General features: G+C 24.7%; 1 protein-coding gene and 1 long non-coding RNA gene across 2 annotated transcripts in view; both read right to left on the reverse strand.

The window, feature by feature from the left end:
• LOC126900197 (uncharacterized) overlaps nt 1-21,145 on the reverse strand; it is a 359,021-nt gene that overhangs the window by 229,225 nt on the left and 108,651 nt on the right. The window contains exon 3 of the mRNA XM_050675713.1: nt 19,691-19,752. Within this exon, the coding sequence (XP_050531670.1) occupies nt 19,691-19,752 (62 nt within the window). The remainder of the gene's footprint in view (nt 1-19,690; nt 19,753-21,145) is intronic.
• On the reverse strand, nt 11,700-15,191 carry LOC126900202 (uncharacterized). The gene is made up of 3 exons (XR_007702817.1): nt 14,947-15,191; nt 11,919-12,284; nt 11,700-11,843 (listed from the first exon to the last, which is right to left on the reverse strand). It is a non-coding gene; the product is annotated as an uncharacterized LOC126900202 (long non-coding RNA).

A 21,145-nucleotide genomic window follows, 5' to 3' on the forward strand; every position in this document is an offset into this window, starting at 1 on the left:
TTTTTATTTTTTTAGGGCTAAATAAGAACTTTTTGAAAATTTTTGTAAATATACTTTTTATAGAAAAATTGTATACCTACAAAAAAGTCTAAATAAACTTTTTCGCAAAAGCTAAAGTTTTTGAGATAGACAAAAAAAACTAAAAAATCACCCTTAGGGGGTTACTTTTAACCCCCTTGGGGCACGTCTTAGAGTTGACCAATAATCTCCAAATTTTGTACAATTTATTTTTTCATGTATTCGAATAATTCTAGGGAGTGGCACTTTGTAATTTTTAAATTTTATAAATAAGGGACACCCTAGTGAACAATATTAAATTAATTTATTTTTTATTATTAAAAATGTTAATCTATTTTATTGTGGGTATTAACTCTTTATTTCATTTTATGTTATTTTATTTTACTGAAACTCTATATTTTTACTAGTAAATTATTATTTGATTTTGATTTTTTGTATTTTATTGAGAAACACCATTTTGATAAAAAGTTCTCCCCAAAATTATACCCAACTTACTTAGCTTCCTACATACATATGTATACTGTATACAAATGAAACAGACTGTCCACCTTGAAAAAATTTACTGACTTTATCCCGCCTAGTTTTCTTTCATAAAAGGTCCGAGTTCAATTCAATTATTCAAAGCTCGACCTTTTACGAATCCCTTTGAATTATGTATTAATTTGTTTAAGAGTCTCTTTGGATCATATTGAGGGTACGAGTTAGTAGTATACATCTTAAATCTACATTACTTATAGACATAAAGTACTGAACTTGGGTTTTAACTGATTTGATTTTAGTTTGTAACTTCAACACACAGGTTGATGAATAATATATAAATTCACTTCACCTTATATACTTAGAAAAAGATATCTTGTTATAAAATTAAATTATATGAAAGGCTATCTAGGTTGAAGTTAATTTTATATTTTATTAAGTAGAGGGCATTCCAACCTATTTAAAAAACTTTTTTATTTAATTACATTTAGTATTCCAATTTAAAATTTATAGCAGAGGCAATCAAATTTTTTTAGTTAATTAATTATATGTAGTTATTGTACAATCAATCAGTAATTTTCTTAGCTAAATCATTATCCAATTAAGAAACTACTTAATTGTGTATGTTTTCATTTGAGAAATTATAGTTGACACCCTTATAAGATCTAAATTTTGAGTATAAAAAATATTTCATGATTGATAAATTATAAAAAAAACGTAAAACTAAAAGAAATAAATAAAAAATTATGCATATTATTTTTATTTTTTGATTGCTTAAGTTTTTCATGACTAAAGTATCATTTTGTATACATATATACACAAAATGATACTTTATAATATATATTTTTTTAAATTGCTTTTAGCACATTACTGTTGTTATAACTAAAGACCAGTTTTTAGAAATGGTACAGGTTTTGAGGATATATGTGAATCGACTTTCAGACAATGAGGTACAAAAACTGACGCCATCACATTGCGTCAACTTTCCTCCTAAAATAATATTCCAAAAATATATTGTTGTTCTAATCATTTGGTTTTTCTAAGAAAATGAAATGAATATGATTTACTTCAATGTTAAGTATTTAAGATATATTTAGGTAGTCTTTGTTATAATAATAAAAAAGTATTTATAAAAATGAATATATTTTTCATGATATTAACCAGAGATTTTACCTCATATCATTACTTGACAAGCATAAATGCTACATAGGAACTTAAACTCCTTATAAATTGTTAATAGTGATATGTTTCAAAGATCAACAAAAGATTAAGAACTCGTGTTTAATTTAAAATAAAATACTGGTTTAGTCATACCTTATAATAACTATACTTAAAATACATAAAATATTAAATCACCTTAATTTTTTTAATACATATAAATTTAAAAAATTAATGAAGTATAATAATGAAACTCAATAAATAAATTAGATACAATTTACAAATGTTAAAGCTTAATAGAGTGAAATATGGTGCAGAGGAACAAAATCATTAATATTAAAATGCACCAACTATCATAGGATATTGGAAGGGTGACCATATAAGAATGAATACAGTGTCATAAAACAACACTATATCGTCTTCTGCAAACGAAAATGTTTTAATGTAAAAGGTTATGATTTCCAGGAGAGCCTTTAAGCAAAGTTATTAAATTTTCTGAATGTAGAACCTTTTGTTCCTCACAACTCTATTTATTATAAATATATTTTAAGTATTTTTTGATATAATTATATCAAATAAGTAATTTTTCAAAACAATTATGTTAGAATCTTTTTATTTAAGGTAAAAATAAACCAAGTGAAAAGGTAACAGGAATAAATTTATTTATTTTTCTAGTGTACACTAGGTCAATTTTTTATTTGAAGTTGTTTAATGTCAAACCAATCTTTTTGGTTGATGACTGGATAGATGAATTAAATTAAAAGTATTTTGCTCTAAAATATTAAGTGATCATTTTTAAAGTTTTAAATAATATTTTATAGTAAAATTTAATATCATTTTTTTTTGATTAAATAATTGTAAAATAGGTAAGATTAAATAATTTATTAATTACATTTAGTAAAAATTGGGGTTTTCTTGGCTTGATTAAGTGGTACTTAAAATCGAAGAGCCTGAGTTTATTATAATTTTACCAGTCTTTCAGATTAACTATAATTATTTATGTGGTTAATAAAATATTCTATTTTCTCGATTGACCTGTATAAAGGGTCTTATGTCAAGGTATTGCTCGGTGTTCATATAATTTTTAATAAATCCTTAGATGTTATTACAAATTTTTGTTTACAACTTTTACATACAATTATATATATATAAATATGTATATATCATTTTCACATCACAAATAATTTTGTAATTAGTAACGCTATCTGTTAAATAATACATGAATCCATAAATAGAATTGGTCGGGTTCATAGGTTAGGCAACTTATTTGACATGCAGGTTTTCATTATGTTTTATTTTGCACGATTTTACGTAATAATAAAATTCGGTGATAGTACTTTTATGTAATGATCATTACATAGCTCTTAAATTATTATTAATTAAATATTTTTTAAATTACTAATCAAATTTTCTTTATTATATTCTACTAGTAATATATTTCATTTTAGGATTCTATTGAAGTTTGAATTTTATTGTCAATATTAAAATATTATGTGATATATTATTCATAAAAATTAAAAATATCAATAATCCTCGACTAATACCTGATATTATTTTTCTTTAACTCTATATACTTTTACAACTTATTGGATACTATATTTATTCTCTAGTATACAATTTTACATGAAATTGAATAAATTCTGCCTGTTAACATTATTGGTTTAATAAAATTTAAAACAGATATTGAGTATTGATAATATTTTTGCTGATTTCGAATTTTGCCTCAGATTAGTCACATTAGCTCAAATTTTTTCATTTGTCGAATAAATTTCATTTGTTTTTTAATAATTAAGAGTTTAATAAAAGTCAACGTTGATTCATCGAGATTTGACGTATACAAAAAAAAAAAATTAATTTCCAAAAATATGCTCCCAAAACAGGTTTTCTTATGTTTTTCTATTTATTCACATCAAATTGTGATACAATCTAGTGGAACATGATCAAAGTTTAATGATATTATACACACAATTATACAGAAATATTTAACGTCCAATATTTTTGATCAATAGTAACTTATTAATTCGATTAGTTATTACTTAGTTGTTTAACATGCAAAAAAACTTTTCATCTTTTCATTATTTGATGACCAAATAAATACTTACTTCTCTCAACTTGTTCTTACCTAAATAAAATATAAGTAAAGTCGAAAAAATTCACTAAAAGTTTCTATTTTTCCTTTTTTCATACATTAATATACCAAGTTATATATTTTCTGCTTTGAATCAAATATTTTTATTTATATATTTTTTGGAAATCTACTATCTAGTTTCAGAGATATAATAAGAAAATGTTAAAACTTACGAATGAAAAGTAGTTTTATTATAATTTATTTTTGTCGAGAAGAATCAATTCCTTTCCGTCCTAATTTACGTTTTTATAAGAGTTAAATAAATAGATTTCTATAGTAGTATGTAAACATAAATAAATTAAAATTTAATAAAATAAGAGTTATTTATANATTTCTGTAGTATTAAGTAAACATAAATAAATTAAAATTTAATAAAATAAGAGTTATTTTACATTTTTTCTAAAAATTTTAACTACTTTTACAGCGGCCATGACATATTATTCTATAAATAGTGAAGATTTATGTTAAAAAAATTGTTCAACAGATAGCGCGCTTATATACTCGATGAAAATAATATTGTTGTATTATATAATATTACTATATATACATAAGATAATTTTGTAGATATATCTAATTATTTCAATTAAACTAATAAGAATAGTGTTATAATGCAATTTTCCCGAAATAATGAATGAATTTTAAGAACAAAATAATGTATGAAAAATATTTATCAAAAAAATCTCTTTATAACATCCAAATTTGAAATAAAATAAATTTAATAATTTTTGCCCATAAGTAATAAAAGTAAAATTGATTAAATATGCTTAAATACATTTAATTATATTCTACTTCATTTGTAAAATGTGTATGTGTAAGTGAAATATATTATGAAGAGATGCAATAAAGAGTTATGGCTGAAATTCCGGTGTCCATTGAGATATATATTAGTATAAACGTGTCCTTTTGTTTAACTGGCTATAATAAATTATACTGAGTATGATATCACCCAGATTTGTCTTCTTCGTGTAGAAATACAAGTTATTCGAGTACTATCCAGAAATTAAATAAACAAAAGCAGAACTGTAATAAATCTACAGAAATATAACCTAATAAATTTGGAATGTCCAGTTGAATAATATACACAACTAGAAAAAATGTCAAGTTAGTTGAAACTATTTCCAAAAGTACTATTATTTTATTTTTAGACAAGATAAAAATAGCATTTTTGGGAGATTTATTTTTACACTGGTACACATAATACATAATAATAAGTAAGATTGTGATTCATTCTTATATATTTCTAATGATTTAAAATTTTAAGTTTTTTTTGTAAAATTAATAAGTAGTAGTTTTTGTTAAAGTTAAAAATCAATCATCCATTACTAAATTGTTAGATAAACTGTAAAATGTTAATTGAAGGAAATAGAATATGTTTACTTGTATGAATTATGTAGCACTTGGTAATTTGTGGTAAAAATACAATTTTTTATTTCTTTAAATAATAAAATTAATTTCATCGTCATTGACAGTTTTACTTGAGTAAAATTACTTTTTTATTTTTATTTATTTGGTGTCAATTGTATTATATTTTCTTTAGGTATGTGTTTGATACAACGATATAACTTATTAAAATAGTTTACATTAGTGAAATTGTTATTCATTGGATAATGATTGATTGAAAATATGTTTAAAAAGAAGTATGGTAATTTGGAGTCATCTATTTACATATTTTACAAAATGATAATTGTGAGATTTCGATTAGAAAATAATTAATGTATATTAATTCTGTCTGACATAGTGCTGAAATAAGTAATCTAGTATTTTATTTTTATTAGCAAATGGGTTTGAGTTAAATGATTTTACTATTCCTAAAAAAAAATATTTCTATAACACTAGCTTTTTGTGACACATATGAAATTTATTAAGCTAAAAAATTCTGAATCTGATTATAATATAGTATTTCCATTTTTTTGTATATTATTGTAGTAAATATTTATATTAGTTCTAATAACGTAGCAACTAAATATTTAGATGTATGGAAAATAATAAACATATGAACTCTAGATACAATACTATTGTATCTTTCAAAATTTATTATTTAATTTTACTTTATAAATTTTAATTTCCTTTTACAAATTTTTTAACATTAGTTTGACTTAACAAAATTTAAGTTAGAATGAACGGACAAGAAAAAATATCTAACAAAACGAAAACAGGTTCAAGTGCGGATGAATATAAAGATTTAAAATTTCGAGGAATCATTATAATGAAACCAGAATCCAAAGAAATAAATACCCAAAATGTGTTTAGGATATACGAAGATAAATCTACGTGGGTCGCTAATGATATTCAAATCACTGATAACTCAACAGCTGAATTGCAGACAAACTGGAAGACATTGGAATCTCAAGAAACATATTCATCGTTCAACTCGATTACTAATTCTCCATTTATAAAATCTAATATTTCATCAAATTCGGGCCAAAAGGAAAATTTAGCAGAACAAATTACTAAGTTTTTGATGTGGGACGATAGAAAAACTCAGACAGATAATGTTAAAACAAATAAAAACCCTAATGAAAGTTTATTTAATATTTCAAATTCCAAAGAACCTCATATAGATAGAAGTAGTGGAAAATTCAAGTACATTAATTAAAAATTTTTAATTTTCATTAATTTTTTAAGCATTTTATTTTGAATATATATACATTTTTTTTTTTTTTGATAACAAAGGCAAGACTTGAATGTAAATAACAATTTTATATCATCAAAATCATGTCGTATTAAATGGAATAACCATGTGCAATTCTACAGGTATCCTTTAGAGACTTCGACAAGTACTATGGAAATACGTGTAACACCACAAATAAATGATACCTGTCCCCGCATACGAAGTCAACCAGATTTGTCACACAATGATTTAGTAAAAAACATAGATTATCAACGACAATTAAGGTAAAATTTATTTTCAATAACTTGAGTTTATTTACTGGATTATTATTATTAAAAATTTTCCAAATAATACACATTTTTGTGAATAATTAAAAAAAAATGTATGTCATAATATGTAAAATACTAATTTTATCATAAATCAATGCAATACATAAACATTTATATTTGAAATAAATAACATCAATAACATTTTTGGAAAACTAAATAGCTTCTTTTTTATTTTGCGATTGGCAAATACAATTTTATTAAAAATAGCTCATGAATTAAAAAAATATATTTCATATTCTTTCTTTATTAGTATTAAGTGGACTTTTTTTTATATAATCCTTCTATTTTTATAACTGTAGAAATGTCAATATTTAACGTTGCTTATATGTTTTTTTAATACAGAACGATGAAACCTAATAAAAAAGAAAACAATCCCATTCATGAAAATTGTGCAATGACCTGTAAAAAAATTATTCCAAAATCAAATGAAACATTTATAAGCATCGAACAAACATTACATGAAATAGAAAATGATGATTTACATTATCATAATGTTAAAGAGACATCAATGGAGCACTTTGACAATTCCAATCAATATAATATTGAACAAAATGAAGGTGCACCAATGGATTATGAGGAGAGTTTTGATGAAAACAATAATTACGATAATAATAAGCTTGATCAAATTTATAAAAGTGAATCTAAATGTAAATGCAAAAAGTTAAATAACATCAAGTTTACAAATTCAAATGAAAAATATACAGAAAACAAGCAAATAGGAATTACGAATAAAGATGAGTCGCATATTGATGATTGTGATTATCAATATAATGATAGAAAAAGTGATTACAGTAATGAAAAAGAAACACAACGTAAAATGTATTTAGTTGCAGGAGAAGAAAAATTTGTTCTGAATTCATCACCATCAATAAAGTAACTACAAAAAAAAATTTATTTGATTAAATAATTTTTTTTAAATTAATATATGTATATATATATATATGAATTTATTTTTTAATGGTTATTAATTAATAGAATTATCTAAAATAATAAATTACTACAAAAATCACTATTTAATATTTATAGTTTGAAGTATTATTGATGTTTATAGTATGACATTTTTTTTTTTTTTGACTTATTAAAAAAAATAATAAACTTATAATTATATAGATTTTATACATAGTAATTTGAAATAAAATATGTTAATATACATTTTTTTTTAATTATTTAATTTAATAGTTGTCGAATGTGTGGTAATTGTCATAAAAATCAAACGTTTAATACACAAAATTCCAATTTTGACAAGAATAATACTTCATCTGAGAAACGTAAACGTACACTACGCAGACTATTAGGCTTGGAAACTACCGATGAAACGGATGTCTTGGTCATGTTAAAAATTTAATGATATATTTTTAAATAAAAATGTGTTAAATTATTCCTTTTATTATATTTATTTTGTAGTGATGTTACGAGCCCAGATTTTTATGGTTAAATCAAACCCGAACCGAATTTTTAATTTTGTAGACGAACTATAATTGGATATTGATTATAATCACATGTTTAATTTCATTATATGACAACTTATTTTATCATACTAGTTCGATTTACAAAAAATTTGGCCCGATGTTTTTTTTCAATTTTTGAACCAATCCTAACTCGGATTATTCATTTAAGAAACCAATACTTAATTCTGTTAACTGTTCAAACATGACTAATATTTTTTTAAATTATTTTTATTTAAGAAATCCTACAGAACTTTTCAAATGAATTTCATGAAGTAATGCTTATTATTTTCAAATTGAATTTTATTCTTAGCTATATATACATGCAAGGATAAAGTGAGAAAAAAAATTAAACATAAAGTTTACAATAGACCTTAGATGGTGTGAAAGGACAATTGGCAGGACGACTTGTTGTCAGTTTCTTAGTTGCAACAACAGTCGAACGCTGTTGACACAACTCACGTTTCAAGGAAACGTTTAAATTGTAATGGAAAATTCCGACTGACTTGGTGCAAACATGACAATATGTAAATACGAACCACTAACGAGTAGATAAGATTGATGTGATGGTAATGCTGATCGAAAAATAGTGATACGGATTTACATTTAAAATAGTATCAATTTTCTTTTTCGTAGAAATAAAGGATTATAGTTTTTTTCTCTTTTTAAGTAAATAATCGCGTTTTCACTATAATTATAATTTAATAAGATATGATAATTATTTATTTCGAGAATAACCATTCTGTCATTGGAAAATCACACATTTTGACGTAAATCGTTTAATATTGATTAAAACTTAAAGAACAGATCATAAAAATCATACAGAAAAAATATATCATTTAATATATCATACATAAAAAATATACACTTTTAATAAATACTTAATGTGTAAATATGAAATATTTATTAAGCTTTACTTTAACAACAAATGTAATAAATGATTTAGATAGATTCAATATTGTATTAAAAGTGTACTTAAAATTATTTTTATAATTACGCAGTCTTCAACTCTCGTCGTGTAATAAATTTGATATTGTTGTGATTGATACTCTTAAACAACATAGCTAAAAATGTGCATGTGTCAGAAACTTAAAAATATCAAAAGCCTCCCGTGTAGTAACAAGCCGACTGGCTGGCGACATTGGCCGAACAACTTGAAGCTTTGAAAAACGAACTGTGTATAGATGATTTATTACTGTGACGGTCACGGGCTCCGGGTAACGTTCATCAATCAGCTGCCTCTAACGCCTGCGAAAATACCGTTTTGTCTTTCCGGTTTTTATCAACCACAAATTTATAAGCACATATTATTATAGTTGTCATTGTACAACTTGGAATACCGTAAAATGAATATCTTTCAAAATAACGTATAAGCTTTGGCTTTTTTCACGTTTTGTTAAGTTTTTCAATTACACCCGTCAATAAATTTATTTTTCACATTTTTAGACCAATAATTTAAAAATTATTGTATTAGGAACAAAAACAAATTTGAAATTTCAATGCATATTATGTCAAATTTTGAGTTGCAAAAAATAACCCACTTCATTAAAACTGATTCGTATCTTTTTGGCAAATAACAAAAAACAATCTACTTTATACTTTATAAGCCAATTTTTTTAAATTATCAGTTTTTAGATATAAACTACACACATTCCTAGTATTATTATTCATAGAATATACTTAATTAATACACTAAATTTTCAAGAAAAAACAGCATCTAATGAAAAAAAATGGCCCACCTTTTATTTTAAATAAAATTATTTTTATCAGATAAATATTCTACATAAATTAACACTTTAAACTAGTCTTATAAATACTACCATTTTCGGTTTGAAACAAAATAGTTCATTAAAAATATGTGTTGATGATTATAAAAACCAATTAAAATTCATATTAATATTTTATTGTGGTTCCTACATATTTTCATAATTAATCAACAATAACTGCGCCTTAATTATATACTTAATGCTTTACTTAAATAAATTGTCTATTTAATTAATAATTTTAATAATTTAAAACTATACAATCCCATTTTATTTATTTTTATTTGAAAAAAAAAAAAAATGCTAATATAGTAATAAGTTTGTGTACTTGTCATTTTAATAGCTAACATTTCATAAAACGATTTTAATTAATTAAAATATATTAACTTCTAATAAAGTTATTTTTCGTACGATAAATATTGCATGTTTTTTTTTATTTATAGAAAATTTGTGTTATTTAAATTAAAAAAAAAACCGTATATGTTTGAATGTGAACATTTTATAGAGATATTATCTTTATAAAATTGTTCCTTTATAAATAAATGATAAAAACCTAGTTTACCTACGTGTGGGTTTATGTGGAGTATGTATAACGATGTAATGATATGATTTCTTTTTTAGGTAAGATTTATAGTTATTCTATAGCACTATCATGAAGTATCCGAGAAGCCTGCAAGATTGAACAGTTTTTTTTTGCTTTATAACTATTGTCCGTTAGTCGGTGGCAAAATAATACATTATTGGTATACTTGGGGTCGTCTAAAAGGACATGGCAAGTGCATTTGTGAACAAGAATGCACGTCGCATGCCTAAAAAGAAATGATATAGAGTAATAATAATAGTAATAAATAATAGGCAACATTCTAAAAGAAATAGCATTAGCGTCGAGTGAATTTTTAAGGCCGACCGCGACACCGGGTAATAAAATGTTACACTATATTAGGGTTGCATGCGGTTTTTTTCGCGCCCCCGTAAGCAATATGTCAAAATATCCAAATGATGTTGACGTCGCAGCCTTGCACCGGTACGCAGTAGAGTGAGGTCAATGGGGTGCGAAAAATCCTAAATGGATTTTCGTGGTGAACCTATAAAGCTATTTTTTGTGACTGGAGGCGTTATGGTAGCAATATAATAATAATTCATAACTTCATAAAAAAAAAAAAATATATTCATTTCTATAATAATGCGTTCCTATTAGCTGAGTTGTTTATACGTATTATGCTTTACTACAGTTTTTTTTTTTTTAATGAAAACTTAGTTACTCGCCGAAGTAGTATTCAATGGCTCCCTAAGGAGTTTATTTGGCTGGTGCATCTCTATTTTTTCATAATTATTTTCACTGATGGTTAAATTTTTCTTTTTATGTTTTCGTTGACTTCAGTTCTTCGCAGAGTTACTTTAGAATATACTTATAGAATTTATACTGTAAAAAACTCTATAATCCATCTCAAAGTTAAATTTAATCATATTGAATTGTATTAGGTATCCAAGTATTAAGAGAAAATGTCCTTTATAGTTTATAACAAAATACTAACCATGGAATATAGTATAATTACCATTTATTTTTAATTTACTGTACAAATACATTTTTATAAATTATAAAGTAAGTAATAATTTTTGTAAATTTAAATTAATACTTCTAACGCGACATATCAATAAATTAAGTGTATCAAAACATAATAAAATTCAATTATTTTTTTAATTTAATAGCTTTAATGATTTCATTTTTACTAAATAGTTATGGAATAAAATAAGAATCACTGATAAAAATTTATAGTAACAATATTAAAAATACACTTACGTTTTTTTGGTAACTATCGATGAAAAAATAACAAATCAAATAATAATAATAGAAATACAAGTTTTGAATTTAAGTAGTATATGAACATTAATTTCAAGTTATGAATGATTTCCCTGAAATAATAATAATAATATATTATTTTGTTCTTAAAAGAATGTGCTAGTGGAAAAATAGTAAATAGTAGTTACTTGTAAAATTAGCTACCGCTAAACACAAATTTTTCTCCAACGCGGTAGTTCAACTAGTTTTTTGTTCTCGGCAAACGGTTTATCTGCTGAATCTCATGTACACGTTTACTGTAGCTATCATTTTAAATAAAAGTGAATGAGAAGAAAATGTATACAAGGCGAATGAAGTCGTTGTAAATAAAAAAAAGCAACTCGGTAGTCTGGTAAGGGGATTTTGTTATTTACGTTCCATAACAGTATTATTTTTTGGTTAGATTAAGTTTTCCTTTTTTGTTATACTCCTTATGAGATAAACCGTACGCACATTAAATTTTCCATGTTTTGGCTCTCTTTTCTCTGATCCAATTCTTTGATACCAACTGTTTTCTAACGTAAAACCACAAATATTCTTTTTTATTTTATTTAACTTTTCTTGGCTAAAAAAAACTGTAACAAGAACTTATAAAATAATGTATACACTAGCTAATGTGACATTTCTAGTGTAATTTTCATAAAACGCACTATCCATGTAATACAATATTTAATATTTTGGAAATTTTTCTATAAATATCCGTCGAATTTTATATTTATTATGAAATTTGAGAATCAAAAAATTTGAATAAATTGTACATTTATTTTACTAATTATTCAGTAAAATTTTAATCTATGTTAAAATTATTTTGCAAATATATTACTGATTATTGTGAATATCTTTTATCTTTTTATATTTTATCAAGCCAGAATATTTCTTGAAAATAATTATTAACGAATCCATACAAAACATACAACACTGATATACTTATTTGGTATAACTGTAAATTACATGAAATAAAAATAAAAAAAAACTCCGAGGCCGTATAAAAGGGGTTAACTATTCGGAAACAATTATTTGTTTTGTTATTATGTCCTATCCGGAAAAGGGTTCTGTCTAATTATCTTGTGTTCGTGGTTATCGTTTGGCGTGACGAATGACCGCCAAACATGGACAATTAGCCAATTGCATCGAAGAACATCGAAATAATTGGACAGTAGCAACTCATAGTTTGTTTTATGCTGTTTTAGAAGCCTTTTAAATAGAGCCTAAAAACCGTTTTTGTATACTTTATGGTCATTCAACTGCTGTATACTAATTGATGAACGTTGTCCCACCTATCTTACACAGTATCAAAACAAGTTAACACAAAATTCTACGAGTAAACTTTAACTTGAAAATAATTATAATGAAGTTCAGAGTTGTGATTGCGTTTATAAATTAATGACCATGTAGGTTATAAATATTTAACAAGTTTTGGTAAATTAATTTTAATAGTCAATGCATTTAACAAATTTTAATGAAAATAAAATTCTAATAAACTGTGTCAGTGTAAAATTGATATCAAAAGTAATCGTAAGATAAATTCATCATAAAATTATAAAACGTTACAACTTAAATTAAGTCAAAGAATTTAAATATAGCTATTCATAATACAATGATGAATATCAATTAATAAGTAAGTATGAAAACAAACATAATTTTAGTTCATGATTTTAGTAAATAACTTTTTACCTACTAGTAAGCCACGGTATTATCTAATTTACCTTTAATAGCAGCTTAAGTGACTTTGATTTTAATGCAACCTCAGAAAACTTTATCACGTGATTACGTTGTCTTTGACGGGAGGCCAAAAATTACAAATTGCAAAAGTTTGCTACAGTTATTCATGTCTGTTATGGGACACCTGGTTATCCAAAAGGGAGAGTCCCTTAGTCCCCAGACAATTAGGAAATATGAAAAAACAGACAAAATTTAATAATATTTCCATCTAGGGTTTCGAGTTCCAGTACGGCTGTATAGTGATATGGTCTATTTAACACTATACCGGATATACCATGTGCACACGCGGGAAGTTTGTGGTTGAGAAATACGCAGGTGTAATATCATTCTTGCAAATGTAAGCTAAACTATAAAATAAAGTAATATTTCATTCTTGACCAAATACTGGATCAAATAAAAAAAATATCACTAATGACAATAAAACATCAATTATCTATATTAATAGTTATAACCCTAGAAGCATTGGGATTCTTTTGAAAGTTCCTAATTGCTACCCTAAAGAAAAGTTGACTACGGGCAGTAAGTAGGAAGGTTATTAGGAAGGTAACCCACCATTAAAAATAAAATCAAATGGGCTGTTTACAGACACATTAAAGTTTTCCTTATATTCTTCTATTGTAAGCAAAAGGAAGATCATTAAATCCTTATCGAAAATACCTATGCTTGTATATTTGACATAAAATTTTCTACCCATTGGAACTCTTTAGGAACTTCTCGCAACTACTTTACTGCCCATTCAAGTATTTCAAAATCCTTCCCCAGTACTTCCTCATTGTACTAGAGAAATTCTATACTTTAACCATAAGTCATATTATTTTCGATTTTATTTAAAATATATATATAGTTTTTGAAATAAATGTATAGAAATAAATAATTTTGTGTTGAATTTAAACTATTCGTTTTTGGATACTCGTTATTTTTTTAATATTATAAGGTCATATTAATAAATCATATATACTACGTGTTCAATTGTTAAATATCTTATCTATAGTTCAATAAATTGTATGAGGGGAGTTTACAATTTGCCTTCAAACTTTTTTTGAGGAGATAACACTATATTGTTTTATCTATTTGTCATAATATGAAAAATCAAATATAATCAATCATATTATGCATTTTTACGGTTAAAATAAAAACTTTTATTCTTGACGTTATTATTTTTTTTTTGAGACAAACTAAATGGTAATATTTGTATATGTTTTAATTATCATTAAATAGATAAATATTAGATATGTAATCATTAAACTTTTACAAAACAATTATCACGGTTATAAAGAGGTAAACAAATATATTAAAATAAAAGTGAAATTCGGTAATGTATTTTACATTTTCTTAAATTTTAACGCAATATGAATTCCCCTGTAACTTTTTTAGTATTCTGAAATATCTAATTTTGGTAACTAATAATTGAGAATATGTTTTTTTTAGTAAAAGTGTTTTTTCAATATAACTTACATTACAGTCACTAACAAGGTCCATAGATAATAAATCATCAGTTTCCATTATACTGTATAGTCGCGATATTCAACAGTCGATGATTTGGATCAGATTCTATCAAATTGGCCTAGCCCTTTTTAAATTATAATGCCCACGCTTTGTTGGTCGGTTCATTAGTCACAACACACTCACACATAATTAACAATATGCCTAAACCGATTAGCATATGACGGTACATTCGATTAACTAAGCTAGTAAGAAACTATCACGGGCACTTGGATTCTTGAGTCGTTTATAAGATTAAGTGTGTGGATAAAGGGAGCTCGCGTTAATAATGGGCGTTTCTGCTCAACGTTAGTACGTTTCTAATTAAGATACCAAAGTTCAGTTGGTTCGCCACATTGTACGTGGCACATTCTGTAGCGCCTTGGCGCAATTTGTCAAACGCCGACAAAACCTAAGAAAATAAAACCCAACCCCAGTGGTAAACAATGATATTCTATAAGAAGTTAATTACTAGTCTCTATTCCTGTTCCCAATTTGTGGATGGTTGTAAAATAGGCGTATATACGTCAGACGTTGACCGTACACATGTTGGATAGTGTGACTTACAAATTAGTCTGTGAGGACAAACGACAGAAACGCGTTTGAAGCGGAAAGACAACGTCAGTGTTCTTTTGGTATTTTTTCAATTTACCAACCAAGTTAGAGACATCAAAAGACATAAATTTTCGTAAACGTACTACCTTTTTTTGGCACGTGATCTAGGACAGTTTAATTGGATCATTATATTTGCTGATAACAGTACGATGGAAACGTTGGTGTATTTATTTAAAAAGTAAATAGACTCAGTATAATAAAATAGTTAAATTTACGGCTGATAATAAAATTATTTATACAACCCCTATAAAAATAATTGTTGCAATGATGCTGTCTAAATTTATCACCTTTGAATAAATTACTACGTTTTGTTTATGTTTTTCGTGAGAATGGTCCAGTCTTAAATTATCTCGTTAAATGTCATAGTAAAAATGATATATATCTTATAGAATTATACTACAGTACAGTTTTGTACTAGTATAGAACTATGTTGGCATATTTCCCTAAATGTTATATATTTTTATTAGGCTATTAGTTATAAACAAGTAATGAAAACATTTTAAAATATTTTATTTAAGTATTTCGTTTTCGAGATGATTATACTGGAGATTTTTTTTTTTAATTTCATAGACATAACTGCCAAATACAAAATTTGAAACTGATCGAGAAGCGTTAAAAAAAAAAAAGTTAAAATAGTTTTAAATGTTTTAGTATAGACAAAAAAAAGTATGCAGTTATTAGGTCTACATTATAATCTCTCAAATTTCAATGAAAATATATTATTAAAGCTGAGAATCTACATTAGACTACAAATTAACCTTCAACTTTTTTTTTATTTCAGAAAACATTTTTGAGGTGAGATTACGGCTTCAACACATAAAGTACCACGAACAGAAATAATAAAACAAGTTATATCTTTACATTATATTTTACATTGGAAATACTAATACTATGAATAAATCACAACCAATGATATTCACAATAGAACTATTAGTAACATGATGAAGAACTAGATATACTAAAATAATTATTTGTTATAACTATAGCACAATTTTTTAGATGCATCTTTAATAAATACAGATTTTTGCAAATTGCTTTATTTGTCAAGTTGCATTTGGCTCTTCCTCACATTCCCTCCTTGAGAAACTTCAATTTCTATTTTTGGATTTGATACTAATTGCCTTAATAGTTGAGACGTTAGTATAACAAGTTATTGTAATCATTATTAATACTATAATAAACCGACTATTTAATTTTCAATATACTATAACATAAAACTAACTATATTTATAATCATCAACCTTAATTGTTAATCTGGTTAATACAATTTAATAATACTCTGTATAACAAAATATATTGATACAAGTTTTAATGAAAGAGTAAATTCATAAACCGATGGTGCACTTGATGTCCTCTTAATTATAGGGGCAATGGAAAAAAAGAACCAATTAACTGTACGTATTGTAATTTGATAAAAACTAATAATGTAATTATAAAATAAGCTCCACCGTTTCTTTTTATGTTATGAAGAAGAAAGATAATCAAATGGATTAATAGTTATATACAAATTCAATTTAATTATTTTAACAACAAATCTTTATTACAATTAAAATATTTTAAATTAATTGTCTTGCGTGCAATATACTCGCACTAAGCTGTAAAAAACTTTTTGCCAACATTATATAATAATAGTGAAATACATTATCGATGAATCGATATGATCAATGACACTCTTTAAAACAATAATTGTTTAATTTGAAAATATATAATTAATACGAAAAAATTAAACACATTAAATGCATTTTGTTCAATGTTACTGCACTAGCTAGTTAGAATTATTAAATTTGCTGTACATGGAAGTTTCAAATTTTCTATTTGTGACATGATCATACTTAGAATCCAATAATATTGATGCAGTATCAAATACTCCCATATAGATAAAAAGGCTCAATTTGTTTTCTTTTGAAACCATGTATAGTTCTCCTTTGGGACATTTCGGACAAATTACTAAAACAGTATACAAAAATTATTTAATGAAAATTTAATAGAGATACCACACATTTTTCTAGTTATGACAACCTCAATGTAGCAGTTATATTGTGTAACGCTAAAGAAGTGCTTGTGTTAACGGTAGGGGTGGTCTATTAATATATTTATATAAACAGAGTGTCTTACCTTATTCTGTCATCTATAATAATTTTTAACCTAGCAAATATATATTGCGGGTGGAGTATGCATTTTAAATATACATCAATATGAACTATATATATATATATATATATGTATATATATTTTTAACAGATTCCATTTCTAGAAAAAAACAATATAAATGATAAATGTAATATAGCAATATGAACATAAATGATCGGTCGCTAATGTGTCTAATGTCACTATATTAACATTGTTTGAAATAATATATAAAATGAATTTATGAACAATAAAAAACAAAAGATTTGTACCAAAACTAAAATATGCAATAATATGACACAAATTTCGAGGAAAACATACCCCTACTACCTCTCTGAATTTTCACGATTGAGGTTGTTATAATTGAACAATTGTCTTGTAGTCTTATGAGCTTTCCATCAAATATTTTTGTCTACATATTTAAAAATTATCCATTAAGGAAGATCCTAAAGAAGAACTTTAAATTTATCCAAAAGAAAACATTTTGTGCATTTAAGTTTACATAAGAGTATTTGATACTGATTTAATATTATTATATTCTCATTAAGAACACACCAAAAATAAAAAAAATGCAACAAATAATTTAAATTTCGTAAAATTTACCAAATTTTTAACAAATATATCCGAAACTATGTTATTCATTCATTAATATGTAATACTTGAGGCTAAACGAAAATCTAAATACAATTAATTTTATTAATCTAAAGTACCTATATCACTTTTTATTTTTAAATATCTCAAAACTAATTGTAAAAAAAAAAAACAATTTATTATATAGAAAATAGTTTTAATTGCACAACTTTATCTTAAACAAACTAAGAAAAATATATATATTTTTTTAATTACATAATAAAAATAGCAAAAAATTATTTCTAAATACAAAATAAGTCAATTATAAAAATATAATTAACTTTTTCGATTATTTAATATGTTTCGAATTAATCTTGATGATATTACATAGTTATTATTGCCCAGTTTTGAATGTATGATACATCTATAAGTATTATTATATAGTTTACAAATATTTTTTCTATGGTCATTTGATAACTTGAAGTCTAAATAAAAAGGAATTGTTAGTTTTTGAACAAACAAATAAATATTGTCATAGATACCTAATATGGTACATTTGACTGCCAAAGGTGGATTTTTCATAAAACACATCTCCAATCTACGTAATTCACAAGCTTTCGCAATAACTGATTCTCCCCAATCAAGTAAATTAATTACATAGGTCTCTTCTCCGTTCACATTTTCTTCAACAGATCTACAAATTCCTCTATACCACCTACCATCTTCTAAAATTAAAGTAGTAAAAGTATTACCAGGAAAATAATGACAATTTTGGTTGTATAATAAGACATCATTCGATTAGTGTTATGAAGCACTTGCATGAATAATAAAAAATATTAAATAATTATTAATATCAACTTATATTATAAGTTTTTTAATTAAATAACTATCATAGAACCATAAATCTTTCTGAATTATACGTATTTTTATACTATTTTTACAAGTAAAATGATTTGTTACCATATTTAGTTGCACAAAGTTCATTTTTTTGTGGTTTGTAATTACGATTTTGAAATTCAGGCTGTCTATAATATTCAGTCATTTTATTTTCCATAGACCTTACGATATGTTCATCAACAACTTTTGTCATGCAAAAATAGTTTTTTAGAGAGTATAGTACTCTCATTTTATAGCTATAATTATTTGTCAATTTGAGTTGAGGCATATTTTCTAACATATATAATTTTGGTCTGCTATCGACTAGAGTTCCATTATGTCCATCCACAATACCATCTTGCTATAAAGCAAAAAAATAGTGTTAATATACATTATTTATGGTTACTTTATTCATCTTGAACGTCTTCTCTGAAAAGCTATGTTAGTAGTTCATAAGAATGTATAATAAAAATTTAAGTATTTAGTATAATTAGAATAGAAAAATATTGAATATATGGTTTCTAATTACCGAATATAACTGTGTATCTTCCAATGGAGATTTTGACCAATTTAAAGTTGATGCTTTATCAACTAAAACAAAAATTACAAACAATTTTTTTCGTATAATTTCTAATACATTTTTTAAGAAATTTTATATAAAATGAAGTCCCGATTCTTCATCTCCAGTAATTACTTAAAATTTTTAATAATTTCTAAAATAGTTGTTGTTTGCTAGTAATTTTATTATTATTCAATAATCTAGTTATTTAAGCGTATTTCTATTTGAAAAAATATTTGACATCGTTATAGGATACCACAAGATATGAAAGAAAAAAATAATTTATCATTAAAAAATTCAGTAAAATTTCGAGCTATAATAAAGAGATGGAAAAAAATTATCAATAGTATTCTTATTTTTCGAGTAATTAAGTGGTTCGTANAATATTATTCTTATTTTTCGAGTAATTAAGTGGTTCGTATTATCTTTTTACTGGTAATTTTACAAATTTAATTTATAACTTCATGTTAATCATTTATTTTTCTTATTACATGTCGATTATTTTTAATATGATAAAATATTAAAATATAACATTTTTATAACGAAATTATAATCTAAAAAATTACTATACATAATTAATTGTATCTTAATTTTGAATTAAACATACCTTTTAAAGACATTTCTTTCAAAGTGTCCAAATGAGGATCATTTGAAATTGGCAAGATGCAACACTGTGAAATTGATTCATGAGGTTCTGCCGTGGATTTTGAAATTATATTTTTTGACAATAGATCAGTTTGTGTTCCACAATTTGTCAAATCGAATGTGTCTGTTTGCGTTTCAGACGTATTAAACACAGCAATAAAGTGAGTCTGAGTAAATTTGTCAGAAAATAATATTGATATCTGAGAAGTAGCGTCTTTAACCCCTTCAACTTGTGAAACTAAGTTATGTGATTGTGGTACACATTCTACTTGAATCATCACATCTTCCGTCACCATAATAGTCTGTGATTCACTGTCTACTAATGTCACTAAATAAAATATAACATTAATAAGAATTAAGTTAATGAAAAAGTAAATTTATTACAAATAGACAAAATCAATTTAATAATCGTTTAAAAATACAAAAAATTACCCTTAATATTTTTTCTTATTCCAAATTTCTTCTTAACACTTCTAATTAAACGTGTTATAAATTTAGCCATTTTTGATCGATAATTTTTGATTATTACTTTACAACACTATGAACTATTTCTGATTCGATTTTTACTCTAGTTCTGGATTCTAATTATGTTGAAAACTGTTTTTATAGTGAAAATTGTCATTATTAATAAATGTACAAACGGTTACTATGACAATTTTTTTTTAAATCAACCAGCAATGAACCACGCATTGAAGCTAAATTTTATATTCTTTTGTACTTTTTTGAAAGTAGGATTATTTTGTTACGTATAAGAGGATTTAGAATATATGCAAATTTATA

This window comes from Daktulosphaira vitifoliae, unplaced genomic scaffold (genome assembly GCF_025091365.1).
Source record: "Daktulosphaira vitifoliae isolate Bord-2020 unplaced genomic scaffold, ASM2509136v1 Scaffold_3, whole genome shotgun sequence".
In the NCBI taxonomy this organism is placed as follows: domain Eukaryota; kingdom Metazoa; phylum Arthropoda; class Insecta; order Hemiptera; family Phylloxeridae; genus Daktulosphaira; species Daktulosphaira vitifoliae.